Source organism: Ambystoma mexicanum, chromosome 3q (assembly GCF_040938575.1).
Source record: "Ambystoma mexicanum isolate Mex_15411 chromosome 3q, UKY_AmexF1_1, whole genome shotgun sequence".
Classification (NCBI taxonomy): domain Eukaryota; kingdom Metazoa; phylum Chordata; class Amphibia; order Caudata; family Ambystomatidae; genus Ambystoma; species Ambystoma mexicanum.
Window position 1 is genome coordinate 451,726,157 of NC_090926.1, and position 20,990 is coordinate 451,747,146.

Sequence of the window (20,990 nt, forward strand, 5' to 3'; positions counted from 1 at the left end):
GTAGACTTGTTCTATGCACTTCACAGCCTACTTCAGGTGATAATATAGTGGTGCCTAAGATTCTGTGTTCGGTCAGATTCTCCTAGAGTAGTTACCAAAGTTGACCCCCGGGTCTTTCTTTTCGGACACTGAATAGGTGGATAAGTTCATTAGGTCTTTAACAATCTCTGAACTTTTTAATGACACAGGCTCAGTAACTGCATCTGACTGGAGAGGTCTGATAGCCCGGGTGCCAGGCTTGGTTATGCCAGCCTTGAGGAGACACCCTTTTGAGAAACAGATGCTCCAAACTTTACAGATAAGGTCAAATTATTAATGAAAGTTTTGCTCACATTCGATCTCGGTTTTAGTGGTGATTTTAGATTCTTTATTTTCTTCCTTGTTTGGTCTTTCACATGTTTTTTCCCCTGCCATCCCTTTCCTAGAATTCCCACAAGGGTTACCTGGTAATGTATCACCTGAGCATTGCTTTGAAGCTTCAGGTTTCCTTAAAAATAAGTTGTACTACTTTGTTTGAAGGCTGCTTTGGGAGCAGCTGCATTAACAATTTGAGTAGATTCGCCCATAGTCGATCTAGTCCTAGATTCCACCAGCTCTCCCATAGTGGATGTGTTCCTAGCTTCCACCAATTCATCAGGAACCTCTAGATCCACCTCGATTACGCTGTTGTTTGGTAGACAGTCCAGCGTTACCTCGCTGGCATCATGGCATTTCATCGTTTCAGAAGACCCTTGGTTTAGAGTCGGCACTCGCTGGGCCTCCGCACAATTACTAAGATCACTATGGGCTGAGTTCTTATTAGTTGAGTCCAATGTGGAGGTTTTAGATTTGCAGTGGATAGATTTTAAGGGAGTTGGATGTTCCAAGTTAATACTCGCGGGTGGTTCCTGCTGAGGAGCCATAGATAATGAGGATCTTTCCAATATCCTTTTATCCTTTGCTAGGATAATTGGGTCCAAAATACTATGAAGAATGCTTGTGGTCTGGGCTGTATTCTTGTCCAATTTGTCTTGGATAGCTGATATAAAGCCCTCAACAAAAATAGCTTTTGGGTGTAACATTGCGAGAACCGCCGTGTTAACTTTAAGTTGTTAACGCACACTCTCATAAAGTTTCATAAGAGGGGCAAGGTGATAGATAAGGCTGCTATCATGTTACCATCCAGGCCTGACGCTGATTTACATTTAGATCTTGTGCATGTGCAGTCGTGAGGTCTGGACTGGTTTAGAGAGGGGGACATGGACTCATTGGAGCGGGGAAATGCCTCCTCAATACTGGGGGCACTAGCCCTGTCCCTGTGATTTAAACTTGATCGAGGCTGCTTGCTGAGGGACTTGTCACAAGTATTCCATAGTGGGACAGATGGGAAAATTTGGGCTTTTGCTGTTCTTCTCTTGGTCGATTGGAAAGTATTGCTTTCTCCCTGGTGCAGGGTAAGTTTCAGGTACTCCTCTGCAGGGTGAGGCCCCCAATTGTTGGATACTTCAGTCCGGATGGTTGATCCGCCAAGTGCACTAAAGTGCCGTCATTGGGAAGATGTAGTAAAGTGTTACATTGTGGAGCCTCAGGGGTTAAATTGTCAGCCTCCAGGTTTGCAATGCTTTCAAATAGCACGCAATCCAGTACTTCACTCGAGTCTTCATGTGGTAATTGCTGAGGGAGGGCGTTTTGGGTTTTCTACCCGGGGTAGATCTCCTGTAGAAGAAACGCTGATTAGCTAACAAATTATTGGTGGTAATGGGGCTGCCAAATCGATTTGGTTACAGTGCAGTTCCCGCTTGTTAAATTGTCTTCAATGTTAGAGCACAGTTAGTAGATGGATTATTTTTAGTCATATTCCTGATTGAATCCCTAGAAAGGTTGTTTGGGTTTAAGGTCAGTTAATTTTTATCAGCCGAAGAGGGGGGCTGCTCGGCCTTCCTGGTGTTTAAAGAACCAAATGTGAAAGTTTTCCTGGAGATTGCGGGGGAGGGCTTGAATCATTTGCCAGACAGGGGTTAGATTCCTTAACACTGACATGACATCCGAAGAAAATATGCCCCAGCCAAATGAATGGGGACAAAATGGTGGGCCATGAAAGTTGGGGGGGGGGGACAAACCCCGTCCCCTCTTAAAATTACGCCCATGGGCATGGAAGAAACAAACTCACCTTGCAGTCTTTGCTTTCACGCGGGAGCTGCTCCGGATAAATGGTGGGTAGATGGAGGGCCGCTGTCAGCTCTTCAGGAGCAAGGACGAGGACGAGGAGTCGTCGCTGTCGTTGGGCAGAGTAGACAACTGTGCGGGCTGCATTGATTTCCTTATGGCTCCAGGCCCCAGCCCACCACAGACTGCCTCAACTATGCAAAAACTCCGCTTTGCAGGATATTTATTGTAACAGGCACCTCCTTCAAAGTAAATAGAAACGGTAAATAGACTGGCCAGGGGCTTCCAAACTGCCTCAATTCTGCAAAAACACCTCAGCTTTATTTGGTAGCTATAAAAAAAAAAAAAAGCGATGGATTTTATTATCCATGTCTTTGATTTTCTGTTTGTTGTTTTCAATTTGAAGGTGTTTGAGTGACTAAAATCATATAGTGTAACTCCTACGGAACTAACCTTCTTTATGTGTTGGAATGACCAACCACTTCGTTTTTTTTTTTTTTTGCAGTGGAGAAACCATCCAGAATGGACACTGTCTTAAAGGACGATGCCTTTAACACAGATGCATTAAGGACAGCAAAACCACATACCTCCAGTACACAATTTAATGTGTATATGCCACATTCTGTGTCCCATCTTTGCAAACCTCCTGACCATCTCGAAAACGGATGCAGAGGCCGGTGGTGACAGACGGTTCTCATCCGTTATACTCCTTGCCTGTGGTACCGTTTGCTCGTACAAGGACACCTCTCCCCCATTTACTTGTATCCACACGTCTCACTCCTCAATACGCCCCCATACATGTTGACCACGCGCCATACATTGGTTGAAGTCTACCCTTGTGTAATCATCTGCCATATGTAGCAAGATGACAGCGGTTTGCGTCCTCTAGTGTCTCTAACCGGCTGTTAAATCCTTTGCTACTGTGGTAGTAGAAAGTGGCAATTTTCAGTTTATTCTGTGCAAAGTAAATCCGTAGCTCTATTAACATGTCCGCATACAAAGATATCCAGTTTCAAGAAATGTTAAACTGTCATTTGTCGGTTCAATTACCTATAACTCAATGACGCAAACATGGAATGTTTTTTTTAAATCCAGTACAATACTTGCTCTTGCAGATATCAGTGAGTGAAGGCCCCCCTTTCAGGTCAAGTATTACAGAATATTATGCAATCTACACAACACCACCCTTTGTGCACCAATAATGAGCATGTAAACACAAATCTTATTTGATATTTTGAAATATTTTTTAATTATTTAAACAATACTTAGCATTTCACAATGTGCCTCGTAATTGTGCCAGATAGGACAAATGCTTTACAATAAATTCACATTGAACTAAATATCATGAAACAGTATAGGTAAATCAATGCACTATGCTGACACGTGTTTCGCTTAGGGGGCTTCTTGTTATTTCAATTTATGTTGCTAACCCTCACACATGTAAAACTAATATGTGATGTCCAAAATTTAGTTAACTGATATTATGTTCCAATTTTCCAATGAGAACCAGCATTCTTGCTTAAATCTTTTTCTTTTAAAATGTTTTCCTTCTCAACCGTTGTCTTCAATTATTCAGAAATGCACACTCATTTCTGGTGCAGTCAAGATCAGTGCTCTGATGAGCACATGTTACTGGCGTTCTGAATAATACGAAATATAACTTTTATCTGACAAAGCACACCAGGAACGTGACTCCCAATGAAAATAAAGCACCTTTGCGCAGTACTTGATTTAAGCCATTTTTGTTAGACATTTTTGGTCTTTCTAACATCTAACAAAAAAGCCAAACAGCTTCCATAAAACAGGAGCTCGAAAGTCAGACTTCCATAGAGTGCATTGGCTTTCTAGTATGACTACCGGATGCAGAGACTCGGATGCATTCTTAAATATACATCTCTTTTATTTTCTTTGAACGTCCCCCGGAATCCTTCACTCCTTTGGTCATATTGGGATTTTTAGAAATCCAAGTAGAACAAGGCAATTTTTCCTGTCAGATTAACTTTACGTTTGTTTGTCATAATAGTCGCTTACTCTAAAAAGTATAAGCACCAAGATTTTAGCTTTTAAAAAACTGATGTGCACGTTTTTAGGCACAACATTTTAGAACGTTCTGAAAACGTTAACTGAAGCTATGACCTACTTGACCTCTCCTGGCAACCCCCGTTTTCTTCCAATCCCCCAACTGTTTCATAAATGTTCTTTGAGTTGTATTCCGATCATTGCTAGACACTGGGACCTTGCTACTTGTTGGTCTCCACATGTTTCCATTATCCCAGCTGAACACCATCCTCATTGTTTGTCTGCCCAAATCACTCCCATTCTGTTGATGCATAACCTGCATTATTTGCATTTTAAAAGGCAATAGGGTATAGTCTGCAAGTGTTTAGAAAGTCTATTAAAATGTTTGCCTACCTTTTCAAAGTGGTTTTACCAGCCAGTCTGTGGTTCAGCGGGAGCAAACAAACAAACAAATTCTAATCCTAGAATTCCCAAGGTTTCCATAATATGATTACTTCCTAATACATCGCAGAACTATTTCATCAGGGTCCATCTTCCAACTGCACTACCTAAACGTCTGCTTGAGCTAATGATCTACGTTTCTCAAACATACCTTGTAGAAACATGCCCAGCATCCATCTGACCTTTCTGCATAAGTGATAATTCATACTGCTCCACCAGTCACCTACTTTGTAGAGCAATGTTACTTCTCGTTGACCACTCCCCCTATTCCCCACATGCCCGTCCTGGCAAATACCTCAATTGTAATGCTTTGTCAAGGACTGTCTTCCATAACTGTTCTTTAGCTGCCTGCATGTCGGTCATATTTTAAAAGATCTCCTATACAAAAGCAAAGTATCTGTTTTCTGTTGTAAAGTTTTGCAATGTTTTTTGAGTCCTATTTTGTTATAAACAAGACTGTCTTGCAAAATAAAATCTTCTGTATTTTTGTCACTCAGAATAATTTCATAAAATAAGCAGTGATTTGTCCTTTTTCTGCTGTGTTTGCTAATGAAAATGATGTCACAAACCGCTTTCTTTCGACTTCTCAATGATGTGCTTCCTTATTCCTTTTTAAAGGGCATGAGCCAAAAGGAGAGTTCGAAATCCGCGCTGATGTACATTCAGGAGTTGAGGTCTGGTCTACGCGATGCTCAGCTGCTTAGCTGTTTGGAATCATTGCGAGTATCTCTCAACAACAACCCTGTCAGGTAATAACATTTGGGGGAGATTAGTCCAATTTGTATGGGGAGTTTTCTTTTTCACTATATTGTGGCAGAAACATGATGTTTAAGGCTATTGGGAAACACTGAAGTGACAATTCAGAATATTGGGACGCTAAGAAGCATGAAATGTTTTATTGGCGTTCCTTTGACGTGCTGGATATAGAAATTCTGTGCTGGTACATGAGCTGGTAGACTCCAGTAGTGGTTACACAAGGTGTAATGCCTTGATAATGCTGCGGGGCGCAAGATATTATTTGGCTCAGTAGCCCATTGCCCTAACCCAACCATTTTCAAACGCGCAAAGATTTTCAGATTTGGGATAGTCCATCCTTGGCAGTTCTTTAGGATATCAGCCGCATCCATTTAAATGTGCTTAACCGCTTTCTTTGTTTTTTTTAGCCCATGAGGACATGTAAGGAAAGTTTTGTCTGATGCCTCCCTCTGTGAGGTGGCTTGGAACCTTCCATCCACTAAGTACCTGTATCTTTGACACTTGCCTTCAGTAATTATCAAGGAATAGGGGGCACCTGCTGACTACTGTTCATGATAGGTTGGAAACTGTCCGATGTGGGTATAAGTGTGTTGTCGGTGTCGTTCACCTGTGGGGCTTTGTCGAAGAAGCCCACAGGTGTTCTCTGTGTCTAAATGCGTTGTGGAAGACTAGGTTGATTGTGTAGCTGCAGGCGTGAAGAACCCTGTTGTATACTCTGCTTGTATGCTGATATCCTGGTTAAAATCCTGAACTATGAAAATCCCTGCACGCAATGTACTCAAAACAGAAGGCATTAACTGAAGACGATGAGATAATGAATAGTGTCAAATAAGCACCTGGACACCCAGGTGTCAAGGAAGCGAGCACGGATCAAACGGTTTCAGAGCAATGAAATGAGAATGTGAGAGCTGTGATGAATCTGGTGATGCCATCACTCCTTTCCCAGGAAAAGTCTCTTCTCAATGTGCCCACGGGGTGGCAGCCGCTACCCAATCCTGACCCTAGTGGTAGCTGTCTGCGGGAGGACCACATTGTGGGAGTCGACCCTCAAGGGAATAGGAGAGACTCGCCAGACGAGACATGGTGTTTCCCTTACCTACTCTGTGGTAATAAGGACAGGATGTCTCTATGAAGATCATAACTCTCCAGTAATTCCACAATACTAGGTGACATATTGTAAAGTTAAACCGGAATCTTCATTCATAACCAACTTGTCTCTAGTCCCCAGATAGTCATCCATCAACTAATGAGATGAGGAAGAGACAAAGATCAGTAAGGATCAAGACCGGGAAGGGTATGCTGCGGTCTAGTCTTTGCAAACTCTTTAAGCAGACAGGGAGATTTTAAACCCAGACAGCTGACCGCAATGGAAGAGAGGTGCAGACGTTGAGCTGCACCGTTACCTGTACAAGTACTGGCTGGAACGTTGGGGGAGAAGACGCTGCGGGAAACGCTGCCAAGGCTAATCTGCCCAGCAGGAGAAGGAAACCGAGTGCAAAGGACACACTGACCGTGAGGGAAAATCAGCAGGAAATGAATACCGGCACGGCAGAGGCGCAGCGGATGACAGGACCCATGACAAGCCCAGAAGCCGACGAAATCATGAATACCGGCACAGCTGATGACCGGTCTCATACCAAGCCCAGAAGCGGACAAAAACCAGAAACAGAGGCGCGAGAGACACTTGGAGCACCCGGTAAGCTCAGGGGAACGGAAAGGGTTACCGGGTTACCTGAGAGTGTGCGCTGCTTCAAAATAGCTATCTGTAAAGCAAATCAGATATGTGAAGAAGCTAAACAATATAAAAGCCAGACGGCGAGTGAAGGGAGCAAAGTATGTGACGAGGCTAAAAGACCCATAAGTTATTCTATGAATGGGCTATGAATGGGTTGTTGAACCCACAACTTAAAGGGGAAGAAACAGAAAGCCAAGTGAAAGTGCATGAACGTGAGAGAGGGGCAAATGCCCTGTATATGAAGGAGAGAACAATACTAGAGGTAATACGCCACTATTGGGCAAACATTGTTTCATGGTTACAAGAGAGCCATAATAAAGTTGTGATATAAAATTCTGGCAGGGGAGTATAGCGGGCAAAGAGAATTGTTTAAAAGACTGTAAAAGAAGTCCTTGGAAAGAACATACCAAGTGTGTTGAGTTCAGGAGAATCCTTAAGGAAGTCACATGCCAGAGGATCTTAAACTATTTTGAATTCTTTGTTTTGAACTTACTTGGGGGGGGGGGGGAAGGAGTTATTTTTCCAAAGAACTGTGCGCGCCTAGCGGGAGAAGCCATCCTCGTGGGCTACAAGAAACTTGCACATTGGTAATATAGGAATATGGGGAAGGGAGTAATTCCCTGGTGCTGTGAACATTGACAACTTGGAACTTTTTATTGGAGTTATAACTTTTTGTTTGATTGGAACATTTCTGCACCTTGAGATCCAGAGAGAATATCCTTTACACCTAGTTACTTTGTAGAGCGTGAGGGCCAGAATAGAATTTCAGACACAGGACGTACTGTTTATATTGGACATCTTGACAATGGACAGAACCCTTCGTTTTTGCTGGAAGTAGGGAAATACCTGCTAAAACGGGGATAGTAAAGCATTTCTCCTTTTGATTTCAAATAAAACTCTTTAGCCAAAACTGAGTCCTGTGTGTCAGCGTCTCCTTCCCGGCTCTTCACAGAGCCCTTAAAATGAAAAAGCGTTTGAAAAACTTTCTTTGCCTCGCTGATAAGATTGTTCAGAATAACTGATCAGAGGAATGGTGTTTTTGTTACTGTACGTGTCCGCTCTACCGTAGGATGCCATTTTCATGTAAGCCAGGGAGGGTCTGCAGCCTTTGGCTCTCCAGATGTTTTGGACTACAACTCCGGCGGAGAGAATCAGAGAGGCATTCAAGGCACTCAGGGCGAGTCTGGAGCTGGTGTCTCAGTTGCCGCTGCTTGACTAATTTCTTCAGTGAGATCTATGCCGGGCTGAATCTGAAGATCTTAAGCTATTCCTGTGGACCTGCTGTCATACAGTAACGGTAGCTGAACTTGTAAATCTGAAAACTTGTCCTTCCGCTCCACTCCTACATTCATCTGGAATAATCACGTGTTCAGTGATGTAACCCTACTTGTTGAGGGAATTGAAATGTACGTTTCACACAGACAGGTGAAATCTCAACATGGGAGTGTGCGTAGGAGTGTGGACACAAAACGTCACGTCCATAGCCAGCCGTAGCGAGTGCATCAGTGTCTGCTGCTCGAGTCTGATCACTTGCACTGTACATTTGGACCTCCACACAGGAGTGTGTGCAGGATTGTGAACATATAAAAAGCCATGCCCATAGCCTGACACAGCCTGTGTGAGTGAATAGGGCTACTTGCTTTACATTGGACACTTGTACTCTACACCTCGCCCCGTAAAGTCTCTTATAAGCAATGGACTGGGTCATATGCCTGTAGGTATTTTCTAATTTATTCCAGAAGTCTGGCGAAGAGGCACTGTGGCAATTCGTATTTTATACATTTGCAGCTTTTGCTAATGACGGAATTTGACACAATTTGGCAGTTGCTCTTCATGTACATCTTAAGAGGAATTGCAGAGAGGCATGCAACCAACTATATTGACCCCCAATGTTCAACTCTTTTAAGGTTTAAAATCTAAAAAGACCTTTTTATTACTTCTTACTCATATCGGCATTGTAATCTTGGTAACCTTGCTCCCTTTCAGGATTGTTTGTTAGTGTGTGGCCATTATAGTGAAGTCCATAGTCCGTCATTGTCCAATATAACGAGGTTCGGTTCATAGAGTGAATGCGATTTTATGTATCTTCTCACCGGTTCGTGTTCTTACGTTGTCCTTGCCCCTTTGCCTTAACTCAGACATGCTATAGCGCTGTATGTTTATTCATGCAACCCAGACAGAGTGCTAACAATGTATAGAATTCTTTTAAACGTGTAACTCCCTCCAGTCGGTGGTTTTACTATAGCAAGGTCATAGGTATTTGGAGTATACCGGGAAATGAAAAATCACATAGTGATAGAGGAGAGTTAAAATAAAAAAACAAAACAAAGTGAACTAAATTAACATAATTTTAGTTGATACACGTGGTTACGAAGTATTCCAACCTCATTAATAGAGCACTAACTGTATACACTGTCTGCACGTCTTGGTAGTCTTGGAAAATTGAAGATTGTTACTGAGTTGGACAACTATTCTTTTGATCATCTAGAGACAAGCTTCTCTATTTAATCCCCTATAGACCAACAACAAGAGAATGGCTCCTTTTTAAATGTCCCTATTGACGATCCGAGCTCTCCTAAAGCTGTGCAACTACACTCTGACATCCATAGGAAGAATCTTTCTACACCGTTGCCTAACATCAGCTCCTCTCAAGATTCTATTTCCCCTGATATGTACCCATTTCCAGTACTAACCAGAATTTTAAATCCATTAGATGAGGGGCATGACGTTACCCATTATGAGATTTGAGAAGTGAAGACATTTCTTGCAGATGTTTTGGCCAAAATGTATAAGCTGGAGGGATACATATATCCTCAAGTAACTCGACCAAATGCCTTCCTCAGGAGCAAAAAAAACAATGCTCTTTGCATCTGTAAGGCCTGTTTAACTGGTGAGTTAAACACCTCCACTCATTCGTACCAAACATAATTTTCACGTGCCTCCCAGACCTTTTCTACACCGTTGAGGACGAATGCCACTCGGGGATCTACTCACGTATCGGATGATACCCTCCAGCTAAATAATAAAGATGTGTGGGATACCATAAATAACAATTTGGCTAAAATAATTGTAATTGAGGAAAGTATAAGATCACTGCAATGTTCAGTCGACAATGGTTCCAAGAATAAATCTGTCATGCCAGGGACTGACTAAGTATGATTGATTGTTTATTTGTATAGCGCCTATACACAATGTGTTTCAAAGCGCTTCAAGGAGGGAGGGAACATGGGAGAAAAGCAAAACATTCTAAACAAGTCCTTGAAACAGATCAGATTGTGAAAATAACTGATAGTCAGGATCTTGATTCACCAACTAGTGACTCTCTGGACATCATTGAACAAACTAACAAAGTAGCTGAACAGACGTTGATGGATAATTCTTCACCTCTGCCAGATACTCAAAGTTCTCCACCCTCTGAGGTGTTTTTGTTTTCACATAGAATATTGTGGAAAGAGCTGAGAGCAACAAAAAAGGGCTAATGGGAACAGGAATAACTCTGGAAAAAAAATACCTGCAATCTACTAAAATAACGGGGCCTAACTCTGTTATTAAAAATGTATGTAACGTGTTCATGGATGATGTGATTGTAGATCTCTATGAGAAACATGAGAAGATTTGAAGCCAAAAACAAAAAAAAATGGCTGAGGTTGCCAAGATCATAAGTGACCCACCCAGAACTAGTGGGGCAAAAAACAACTTGTCATCTATAAGTATATTGAATGCAGTTGCAGCTAATACAGGGGAACAATCAAATAACCCATCAGTTGACTCTTTGCCTCTGCTTACACAGTTCCTCAAGGGAGGAACAGGCATTAAACAAAGCTTGATGATGAGCTTTTTTCCCCATCAGGGTAAAAAAAGAAACAAGGAGATTTAGTATCTGTAGTAAAAATAGACCCCACCACTAAGACTCCAAATACCCTGGCAATACCAGCTCATCCTCCAACAACCGAGAGCAACTATAATGACAAAACACAACAGTCTGACAGTGAAATAGATCTCACGCAAAATCGGCATCCAATAACTATGCAACAACACAATCATCCACTATCTCTGCCTACTAACATCATAGGGTGGGAAAGTGTTATCAAAATAAATGGCACCAATAGAATTAATCGATTGCACATTCTTGATGTTTTTAAGCAAATTCCCTCGTTGAGACTGTTTTACATCAGATGATATTGACTGGGTGACTTTAACATAGAGAAATAATAATCGTATGATTTGTCATTTTCACTCATTAAATAACAAATCTCATTTGGGAACAATAAGAAGACCTTATGACTTTAGGATACCAACTCAGTCTGTGGAATTCAAAGGATGAAGCTCAATTATTAACTCCTAAAAATGAAATTGTGAGTGCTAACACAAATCGACCACAAAATGTCACTACAGTGGGACCCAATGAAATGTTGATTACTCCTGCGTCCGGTCTCCTTTCCTCCATACTTGTGGGACATTCCGTCCTTTGGGATGGGACCAGAGCACTTTTGTAAAAAGCATAAACATTGTTTGGCCTTCTTTTGTTTTTACGTGGGGTACCACACATGGCTGTAAACCCGCCGTCCTGAGCTCCGCCCTGCGCATTGCCCTTCAGTCCTTTTCTCAGCACGGTCGGGGCTGGACGCACTAGCATCACTGGGAATTTTTATTTTTATTCCCTTTGTCCTTCCTTCTTGCTCCGGTTCCTCGGTCCTCTAGTCCTCCGTCTATGCGGCGTGTCTGGGATTCGTGTCCTGTTCTTCATGCGAATGTCGCTTCGTGAGGACGGATCCCCATTCTCTGCTTGGAGTCTCTAGGCCCGGAACATCGCTGGGATTCATGCTTCTACTGCAACTCCTTCTCCGTACTGGCACTCCAGCGTCGTCTTATTTGGTGGGAGGAAGTGTTTCAGCGCATTCCTCCACCTCATTTCCAGCTTTTGATCAACGAAAAGAAGAAACACCCATTACGTTTTTTACTTTTTAGGGCACCCCGGCCAGGGAACTCCTTCCTGGCGTCTTCCAGGTCCGGGAGGGCTTGTGTAACTCTGTCACCAGGGGTTCCCCTGAGGTGCCTTAAGGGCCTAATAGGTGCACCGGAGTGTTCTCCGAGGGTTCCTGCAGCAGACCTGCCAAAACCGGACACCATTCCGAAGTTCACCATTTGGGTGCTAAGGTTCAGCCTAGTTCGTCTGTGGCTCTGGATACCGGGTTTCGCCCTGAGGTCTCCTTTTCTGAAGCTTTTCATACCGAGTCACGGCTCAAGGCCCCTCTTGATGGAGCTATACATCCCAGGTTAAAACCAGAGGTTCCTCTTCTTGGGACTAAAGTCAGCACCGACAGAACCAAGAGATCCTCTTTGAAGGTCTTGTCGGTGAGGTACATGCCTGAACTGTCCCACACTCAGGCTCGTGGTGGTACCGATTCTGTCGAGGGGGCAAAGAGGATGGTCACGGACCATAAGCCCTCCACTACCGGCTCTGTTGAGGTTCCTCCACTGGAGGCTAATTCTGGAGCAGTTTCTAAGATGTCCAGTAAGCATCCGAGACCCCCCCAGTACCGGCTTTGCCGAGGATCCTTGTGTCAAGGCTAAGGTGTTATAAGTCCCCTGACTTCCCTAAGGAGACAAGTGCCTCATTTCCAAATGTGGCGCAGTTTTCCTTAGGTGTCGACAAAATGGTAGCCTAACCCCTGTGGTCCACAGCGGCCATTTTGGATACCTCCCTTACACCAACAGTCACATCGTCTGGTGCTGGGAGCATTCCCTTTGGGGCTAAGCAGTCTTTTTCACGCTATGTGGACAACAAAAATCTGTTCCGCCCTTCATCCGACTGGCGTGCTTGGACACCCCTGCCTCATACAGTCTCGCTCCCTCCTGCTTCTGGTCCACTGATCTATGTGGATCAGGCCGTGGTGGGCTCTCCTGGCAACCATCCTCCTTGCGTGCATGGGGGTTTGCCCCTCACGAGCGGCCTCTTCCCCTTCTGCCACAGCTGTTCCAGTGCAGGTCCCGGTGGTGCCACTTCCTCCCCCACTTCCTTCTGGACCTCCTCCATCTCTCCCTCCTCTGCCCCGTTGTCTCCTATAGAGAAGACACAGGCAGACTGGGACAACACTTTAAAACTTGAGTTGGTATGCGTGGTGGCCAAGTCTTCTGTTCCCGCCTCGTTGGATGAGCCCAAAGCAGATCAGGATAGCGATGAGCAGCCCCGCTGGTTGAGAGCATTCCATTCCATGACAGGGTCCTGGATATGATGGCCCCCCTAGATATTCCAGTACCAGAGGCCCCCACTCCTCAGGAGGGGGTGCCTTCTAGAGCCTTTACCTTGTCGCCTCAGGAGCGCACCAGCCTGTTCCTCCAGAAGGACGTCTTTCCTGAGGCCTGTAAGGTCTGGGATAAACCCCATACCGGGCTACACCTCAACAACAAAATTGACGCTCCACACAAGCTGAACGCCTCTGAGGAGATAGCCATATCGGCTTGTCCGCTCCCTACCTCTACAGTGGTGGCAGCGGCCACCCACCAGTCCAAGCCAGCCTCTGCATCTTCAACGACAGCAGCCCAAATCCTATCCAAAGAGGATAAACTCCTGGATGCTTTGAGCAAGAACGTCTATGCCAATTCAGCTCTCCAACTTCGTCAAGCGAACACAGAGCTCATCCTGGCAGCAGACAATCTGAGGCTGTGGAAAGAGTTAGCCGTTTTCCAAGAGTGTATTCCTGCGGATAAGCTAGATGACTTTAAAGCCGGGTTGTCAGACGCCTGAGTGTTGGCACAGGATGTACTGGAAGCTGCGGCACACCATGTAGATACCTCGGCTCGAGGCCTTATGGTCGGGGTTGACACCTCCCGCTAGGCGTGGCTCCACGTGACGAAGTTCTCAAAGGAAGTGCAAGACAAAGTACTGGACCTTCCTTTTGATGGAAAGGAATTGTTTAGTTCTTCTACAGGCGAGGAACTCACAGAGACCAAAGCGAGTACCCAGACCGCCAAATCTTTATCGGTCCTGGCAAAAGCTCCAGCTAAGGCCCCTTATAGACAGAGGTCAGTGTCCCAGACTCGGTCCTTCTCGGGTTTCGGGGGGTTTTAGGATCGCTTTGTGCGCTGAACTGAAGCTCTGGTTGGCGGGACCCGCCGAAAGCAACAGCGGCAAGGTGGTCTATTTTCTTTCGCCCATCAGCCTCTTCTCCAGGGAAGGTAGTCTCCCTGCTGACAAATCATCCAAATTATATTTTTTGTCGGTCTCCCGAGAGTGGCAGACCATCACCGAAGACCGGTGGGTTTTGTCCATCGCTCGGACAGGCTTTTGCTTGCCCCTCCCCCCTATTCCCCTCCCTTCCAACAGATCAGGTCACCCTCCCTCAGAGCGGAGGAGGCTGCTCGCCTCGGGGAGCAAGGGGAGGGCTTCTACTCACGTCTGTTCCTTACCCAACCAGGCTGGCCTGCGCACTGTCCTCGATCTTTCACAGTTCATCTTCAATTTCTCTTGGGGAAGAGAAAGATTGATCACGCCTTGCCAAATAAAGGCCTCTCTTCGGAAGGGCGACTGGCTCAGTGTTGTGGACCTTTAGGACGCTTGCATGCACATCCTGATACGGAGGCCGCATCGGAAATATCTGCGGTTCTCCCTGGGAGGGAACACTTCCAGTTCTGTGTGCTCCCTTTTGGTCTCAGCTCGGCGGTGCATGTCTTTAAAAAGATGTCGGTCATTGCAGCTTTCCTCTGGCCACAGGGCGTTCATGTATATCCATATTTGGACGACTGGCTCCTGCATATTCCTTGCCCACAGACGGCATTGAACAATCTCCAGTCTCTTTTCCAGCTCCTGTTCCACCTTGGGCCGTCTGTGAACTGGCAGATATTTTCCATGACGGTCTCTCAAGACCTGATTTTCCTGGATTTCCGTTGGAATTCAGTCGGTACCAAGGTGTTCCTAATGGCGGACAGGATTACGGACCTATCAGCCACGTGTCAGCTCTTCCTCCCAGTCTTCGCACATGACAGCTTGGTGGTTCCAGATCTTCTGGGCCTTATGGCTTCTTGCATGCTGGCCCTTCCTCTTGCACGTCTGAAGATGAGGCGTACTTGGATGGCTCTTCTGAGCTCTTGGTCTCAGGCTTCGGACCCGGATTCCAAGATAATCCCAGTTCCATCCTACATGACAGCAGATCTACAATGGTGGTCTCCGACTGACAACCTTTCTGTGGGGGCCTCCTTCCAAGAGCCCTGCCCACAAGTGACGATTACCATGGACTCCTCCCTTCTGGGGTGGGGCGCAACGCTGTGTCACCTCGAAGTATTCGACCTTTGGACACTTCAAGACAGGCAGTTTCATATCAATTACCTGGAACTCCTGGCTTTTTTTCTGGCGCTCAAAGCCTTTCAACCGTCCATCACGAGCAAAGTAGTTCGTATTCGCACGGACAATTCTGTTGCAATGTTTTGCATCAACAAGCAGCAAGGTGGCACCAAGTCACCACTCCTGGTGGACCTAGCTATACAGATTTGGGAATGGCCATCCAGCACAAGATTTGGCTCCTGACTGTACACATTCCAGGTCACCTCAATGTGACTGCAGACTCACTCAGCTGCCAGTCAGCAGTCAGTTACGAGTGGGAATTGAACAGTTTTTCTCTCCACCATTTTTTATCAATGGGGCACTCCAGAAGTGGACCTCTTTGCAGCTTTTACAAATGGGAAACTTCCTCTATATGCATCCAGAAATGGTCTCGGGGTCTCCTCCCTAGGGGACCCTCTCGAGATTCCATGGTACAAAACGAAGGCTTATGCTTTTCCTCCACTGCCTCCGATTCATCGGTCACTCTGCAAGCTCAGGAATGCATCGAACTGCATTCTGCTCCTCATAGCTCCTTGGTGACCAGCCAGATTCTGATTCGGAACTTCAGCATCTGTAGATTCTTAATCCGATCAGATTGCTGTTGATTCCCGACCTGCTTCACCAGTGCGATCACCAGATGTGGCACCCCTCCCCACAATCGTTCAGCTTAGCGGCCTCGTGCCTGAATTCAGTTCATTAGCACAGTTTAATTTGTCCGAGGACAATATGCACATTATTCAAGCTGCCAGAAAACCACCTACGAGGTCTCAATATAGGAGCAAATGGCTTGGTTTTTGCCACTGGTTTTTAGCTGAACAACTTGACCCCAGGCACGCTACGATTGACACTGTTCTTTCGTTCGTATCTCACCTAGCTGCTTCGGGCATTCATGTCTTGTCTTGCAGGACTTGTTTATCTGCCATTGCGGCCTATCTGTCCAGTGATGGCTGTTACTCTTCTTTGACTAATCCAGTCATTAAAAGGCATTTTAAGGATCTTCTACATCTTTTCCGACCGGTACGCACTCCTCATCACAAATGGGATTTGAATGTGGTCTTCACCGCCTTATGCCATAAACCATTTGAACCCATGGCCACTACCGATCTCAAATACCTTTCTTGGAAGGTCGCCTTCCTGATAGCAGTGACATTGGCAAGGCGAGTAAGCAAACTCCAAACTCTTTCTGTGGAACATCCGTTCCTCACCTTCCATAAGGATAAGGTTGTTCTCCGCACTCTTGCTTCTTTCCTGCCTAAGGTGGTTACTGATTTTCATTTGAACCAATCTATCTCCTTATTGGTCTTTTTTCCTAACCCGGCATCAGATGCCGAGAGAGTCTTACACAACTTGGATGTCGTACGAGCCCTCAAGTTTTACCTCTACAGGACGAGTGAAGTCACAGGCTCCTCACAACTGGTTGTCACATTTGGAGACCCGAAAGGGAAACCAGCTTCAAAAGCAACTATCTCCTGATGGATTGCCTCCTGCATTTCTGAAGTCTATACCACTCAGGGCCTTCAACCTCCGAAAGGCACCCATGCCCATCTTGTACATGGCAAAGCAGCTGCTGTTAACTTCCCTTGAGAAACCATCACCTAGGCGGCTACGTGAGCTTCCCCATCAGCTTTTTGTAAGCATTACTGCTTGGACCTGAGCTCCAGGGCTGATGCTCAATTTGGTCAGTCTGTTCTTAAGAATTTATTCCAGTAAAGTTTTCTTTTTCCATTCACCCGAACTAACTGTGCAGCGTGCTTGGGAATCTCCCACAAGTATGGAGGAAAGGGGACGGGACGTAGGAGTAATAGTTACTCACCGTAGTGATTACCTTACTCCTAGTCCATAGTCCCCTTTCCGCCATACGCCCGCCGTCCCATCTAAAAAAGTATCCTCTATTATTGGTTAAATGGTCTCAGACCTGGCGATGGAAAAGGACTTAAGGTTGATGCGTGGGGCGGAGCTCAGAAGGGTGGGGTTATGGCCACGTGCAGTACCCTGCGAAAAATAAAAGGACCAAAATTTGACATTTTTTATGCTTTTTTACAAAAGCGCTCTGGTCCCGTCACAAAGGACGGAATGTCCCACAAGTATGGAGGAAAGGGGACTATGCACTATAACAGGGTATGTACCATACACCTCCCTTGCTAATAGAGGTGTAGTTGGACAACCCAGCGGGGGGGGGAGGGGGACTTGCTATTGCTATAGACAATAGCCTTAAAGCTAGGGCAGATATCTTCATCTGGTGATTTATTGGCCATTGAACTAAAATTAGAGGATGCAGATAAATCTGCTCTTCTGATTATAAACATATATTGGAATCCTATCAAAAATGAATTGTCTGGTTTTCTCAAAGAAATAACAGAATTGCTTGAGGATGCAATTCAGTCTAACCCCAACTACATCTTTATTATAGGAGGGGACTTTAATTGTAATTGTGTTGAGGGGTCCCAGATCAACAAGTATTTGAAGACAAAAGAAGTATACTCAATTGTCAATATTAGGCCAACCTTGGGATACATTCTTCTCAGAATGGGGCATTACTTTGTTAGAATTTAGCAAAGAGATTGGGTTGCTCTCTTGGCCCAGAGGCAATTGCAAATCTGATCATTTCTATGCCTCAACTGCTATAATAACTAGGTGTGCAAAGATAATGACAATCTAGGTCTAGGAGATCATATGATCATTCAATTGAATTTTAACTGTAGTACCTTGATTCATGAGGTTAAACCCTCTCTTGCCTTCTTGGAGCTTGAACGTTGTGGACTTTCGCTCAGGTCGAATTGCAAGATGTGCAATCATTTTATTTGGTTAATGAGGAGAGAGCTGCAAACAGACGCTGCTTGTACAAATGAGCCAAATTGCCCAGAAAGAACAAAAAATCTTAATCCAATCATTACGCATTGTTTAAGAATGTGCTGGATTTAGTCGTAAAAATTCTGATTACAAAACACACACCTACAATGCTCAGGTTGCAGATTCCAAGCGATCCAAAAATGAAAAACGTAGAGCATTATCGGCCCAAAATCTCTCTGATGCTCAGTATCAACAAACAAAAAACTAGATCATTCAAACCCACAAGAACTTAGTTAAATCAATCCAAATTGATATGCACATTACAGACATTAAAACAATGATTAAACACCTTTGTAATCATAATTCGTTTTGGGCATCCAGGAGGAACACAACTAGCAAGAAAACCGTGTCGATCGACTCCTGAATTACTGAGGAGGCGTGGGTTACATTTTTTTACACAAAAATATAATTTGTGCATTTAAATAATCCTTATATGGGAAGATCTGTTATTGACATATGCAAATAGGAACCTAAAGATATTGGGTGGGCCATCTCAAAACTAAACTACTAAAGAGCTGCTGGTCCAGATGGCATTCCTGCATGCATATTCAAATCTGATCCCTCCCTATGGGCCTCTATTTTAAAAACTAAATACGACATGATTTTCAAAACCAACTGTGTTCTGAAATCTTGGACGCAATCTCTTATTGTGCCAATTTATAAAAAAAGGTGATCCACTGAATACCTCAAATTATAGACCGATCGCCTTAACTGATGCCACATCAGAGGTATTTTCCATCCTAATTTGTAAAAGATCTTGAGAATACTATTTGAAAATCTTCCATTCTTTCACGATTTCAGGTAGGATTTTGGAAAAAAATGCTGCACACTGTACTTAATGCCACCATACTGGCTCATTTGCTCAAATCATTTAAAAATAGCCAAATTGAACCAATAGTTATGGCCTCGCTGGACATGACATCTGCGTTTGATTGTTGCAAAATATGGCATAACTGCACATTTGATCTTGCCTGTATCCCTGTTGCATCAGAACACAAAATATAGAGTACGCATCAACCAGGAGGACTCGATTACAGGTGCAATATGTACACTTATTGGAGTCAAACAGGGATGTAATTTGGGTCCATCTTGTTTAATCACTACTTGTGCGATCTGGATGAGATATGGCAAGGTCAGGGGATTACTCCTGTAAGACTAGGCAAACTGCGTTTAAACTGGTTGGCGTTCACTGATGAGCTTATATTCTTTGATAGAATGCCTTATGGGCTACAAACTAAATTACAGCTCTTCATGGTTTACGCCGAAAAGCATAATTTACAGACGAAACCTGAAAAATCCAAAATTGTTGTGTTTTCGGGACTCAAAAGTAGAAAAAGTATGACATGGTCTATGGGAGGCGACTGCATTGAAAGTGTATTGCAACTACGATACCTTGGCTACAACTTGTGCAATCTCTACTCTCTGGCGATATGGAGGGAAAATGTCTTTATAACGAACTCTGTACATTTTCTCTGATGCCAGCCATTGAATAGTACAATTCCATACTTGAACCAATTTTGTGATGTGGTCTGGACATGGGAGAATATTTGAATTGCTTTCAAGGGTGGATCTGGAAGGGGGTATTGGGTTTCTCCAGTTTCCTACCTAATGTGATCATTATGCATGAGTTAGGGTTAAGTTCTAGATACCTTTGGAGGTTATTGCTTAACTACTCCAAATTTCTTGACCCTCCCAGCAACTCCTTATACGAAGATTTCAATGGTATGTTAAGGGATATCCCTCCTCAATCTATGGCATAATTCCAAACAAGAAGGCAAACTTTACTAATCGAGATTGGTGCTAAAGAAGATGAAATAATTACACGAACTGAGAGCGTGAAAAAACCCTGTACTTATGATTGGTCTTGCCTTGGATAATTATAGTTTGCATCAGGAATATGCATGCTTTCCACGCAAAAGATCTGAGTGTTTTGCATATTTGCTACGTTTCCCTTGCAACAAAGCACGAGCGCTCTACATGAGGTTCAAATTCAATCATTTCAGAACTAAAGAGCGGATCAAACACTGGGCCCCCATGGCAGTAGTGGTTCGTAAACGAACGTGTCGATTTTGCCTCATTGTGAATCAACTAGAAACCTTAAAACATCTCATCACTACATGTCCTCATTTTGAATCTGAAAGGCAAAAAATATTTGGTCTTGAGAATGTCTTTCATACCGAATACTCAAGGATTTTTTTCTGGCTGAGATGCATGTGGGGTAAAAATCAGTTGTTCGTTATTGCTCTTACTCACCTCTTGATATTTGTGAACATGGAATTGTCGATCTGAGGATGAGTGAATCTGCCAATAACAAACTTAATACTACACATTGCATGAAATTGCATGAAATCTTGCTTAATCTTAATGTGGCAGTGTATCCTTGCTTTGTAATTACATATGTTTTGATTATGATATGGAACCATGTGATGAATATGCGCAATAACTTTAATATAAATTTGTAAGAAGTACGTTTTATGTAAATGAATATTATCTATTTTTATGCTACTACAATGTTACTATTTTCGTAAAGCTTTTGTATAAACCAAATGCAAAATAAAAAAAAAATACAACTCCTTTTCTATCGCTAATCAGTGCGTAGTCAATGTCTAGATTTCATGGGAATTGTAGTCTGTAACATCTGGAGAGCCAAAAGTTACAGACCCCGGATGTAAAAGCATCCCACCAAGCGTTTTTTCTCACTCTTGTTCCTCTATTGCTGGTGTC

General features: G+C 44.0%; 1 protein-coding gene across 1 annotated transcript in view; it reads left to right on the forward strand.

Moving 5' to 3' along the window:
* DIAPH1 (diaphanous related formin 1) overlaps positions 1-20,990 on the forward strand; it is a 1,645,861-nt gene that overhangs the window by 373,073 nt on the left and 1,251,798 nt on the right. Inside the window, exon 5 of the mRNA XM_069654133.1 lies at positions 5,224-5,354. Within this exon, the coding sequence (XP_069510234.1) occupies positions 5,224-5,354 (131 nt within the window). The remainder of the gene's footprint in view (positions 1-5,223; positions 5,355-20,990) is intronic.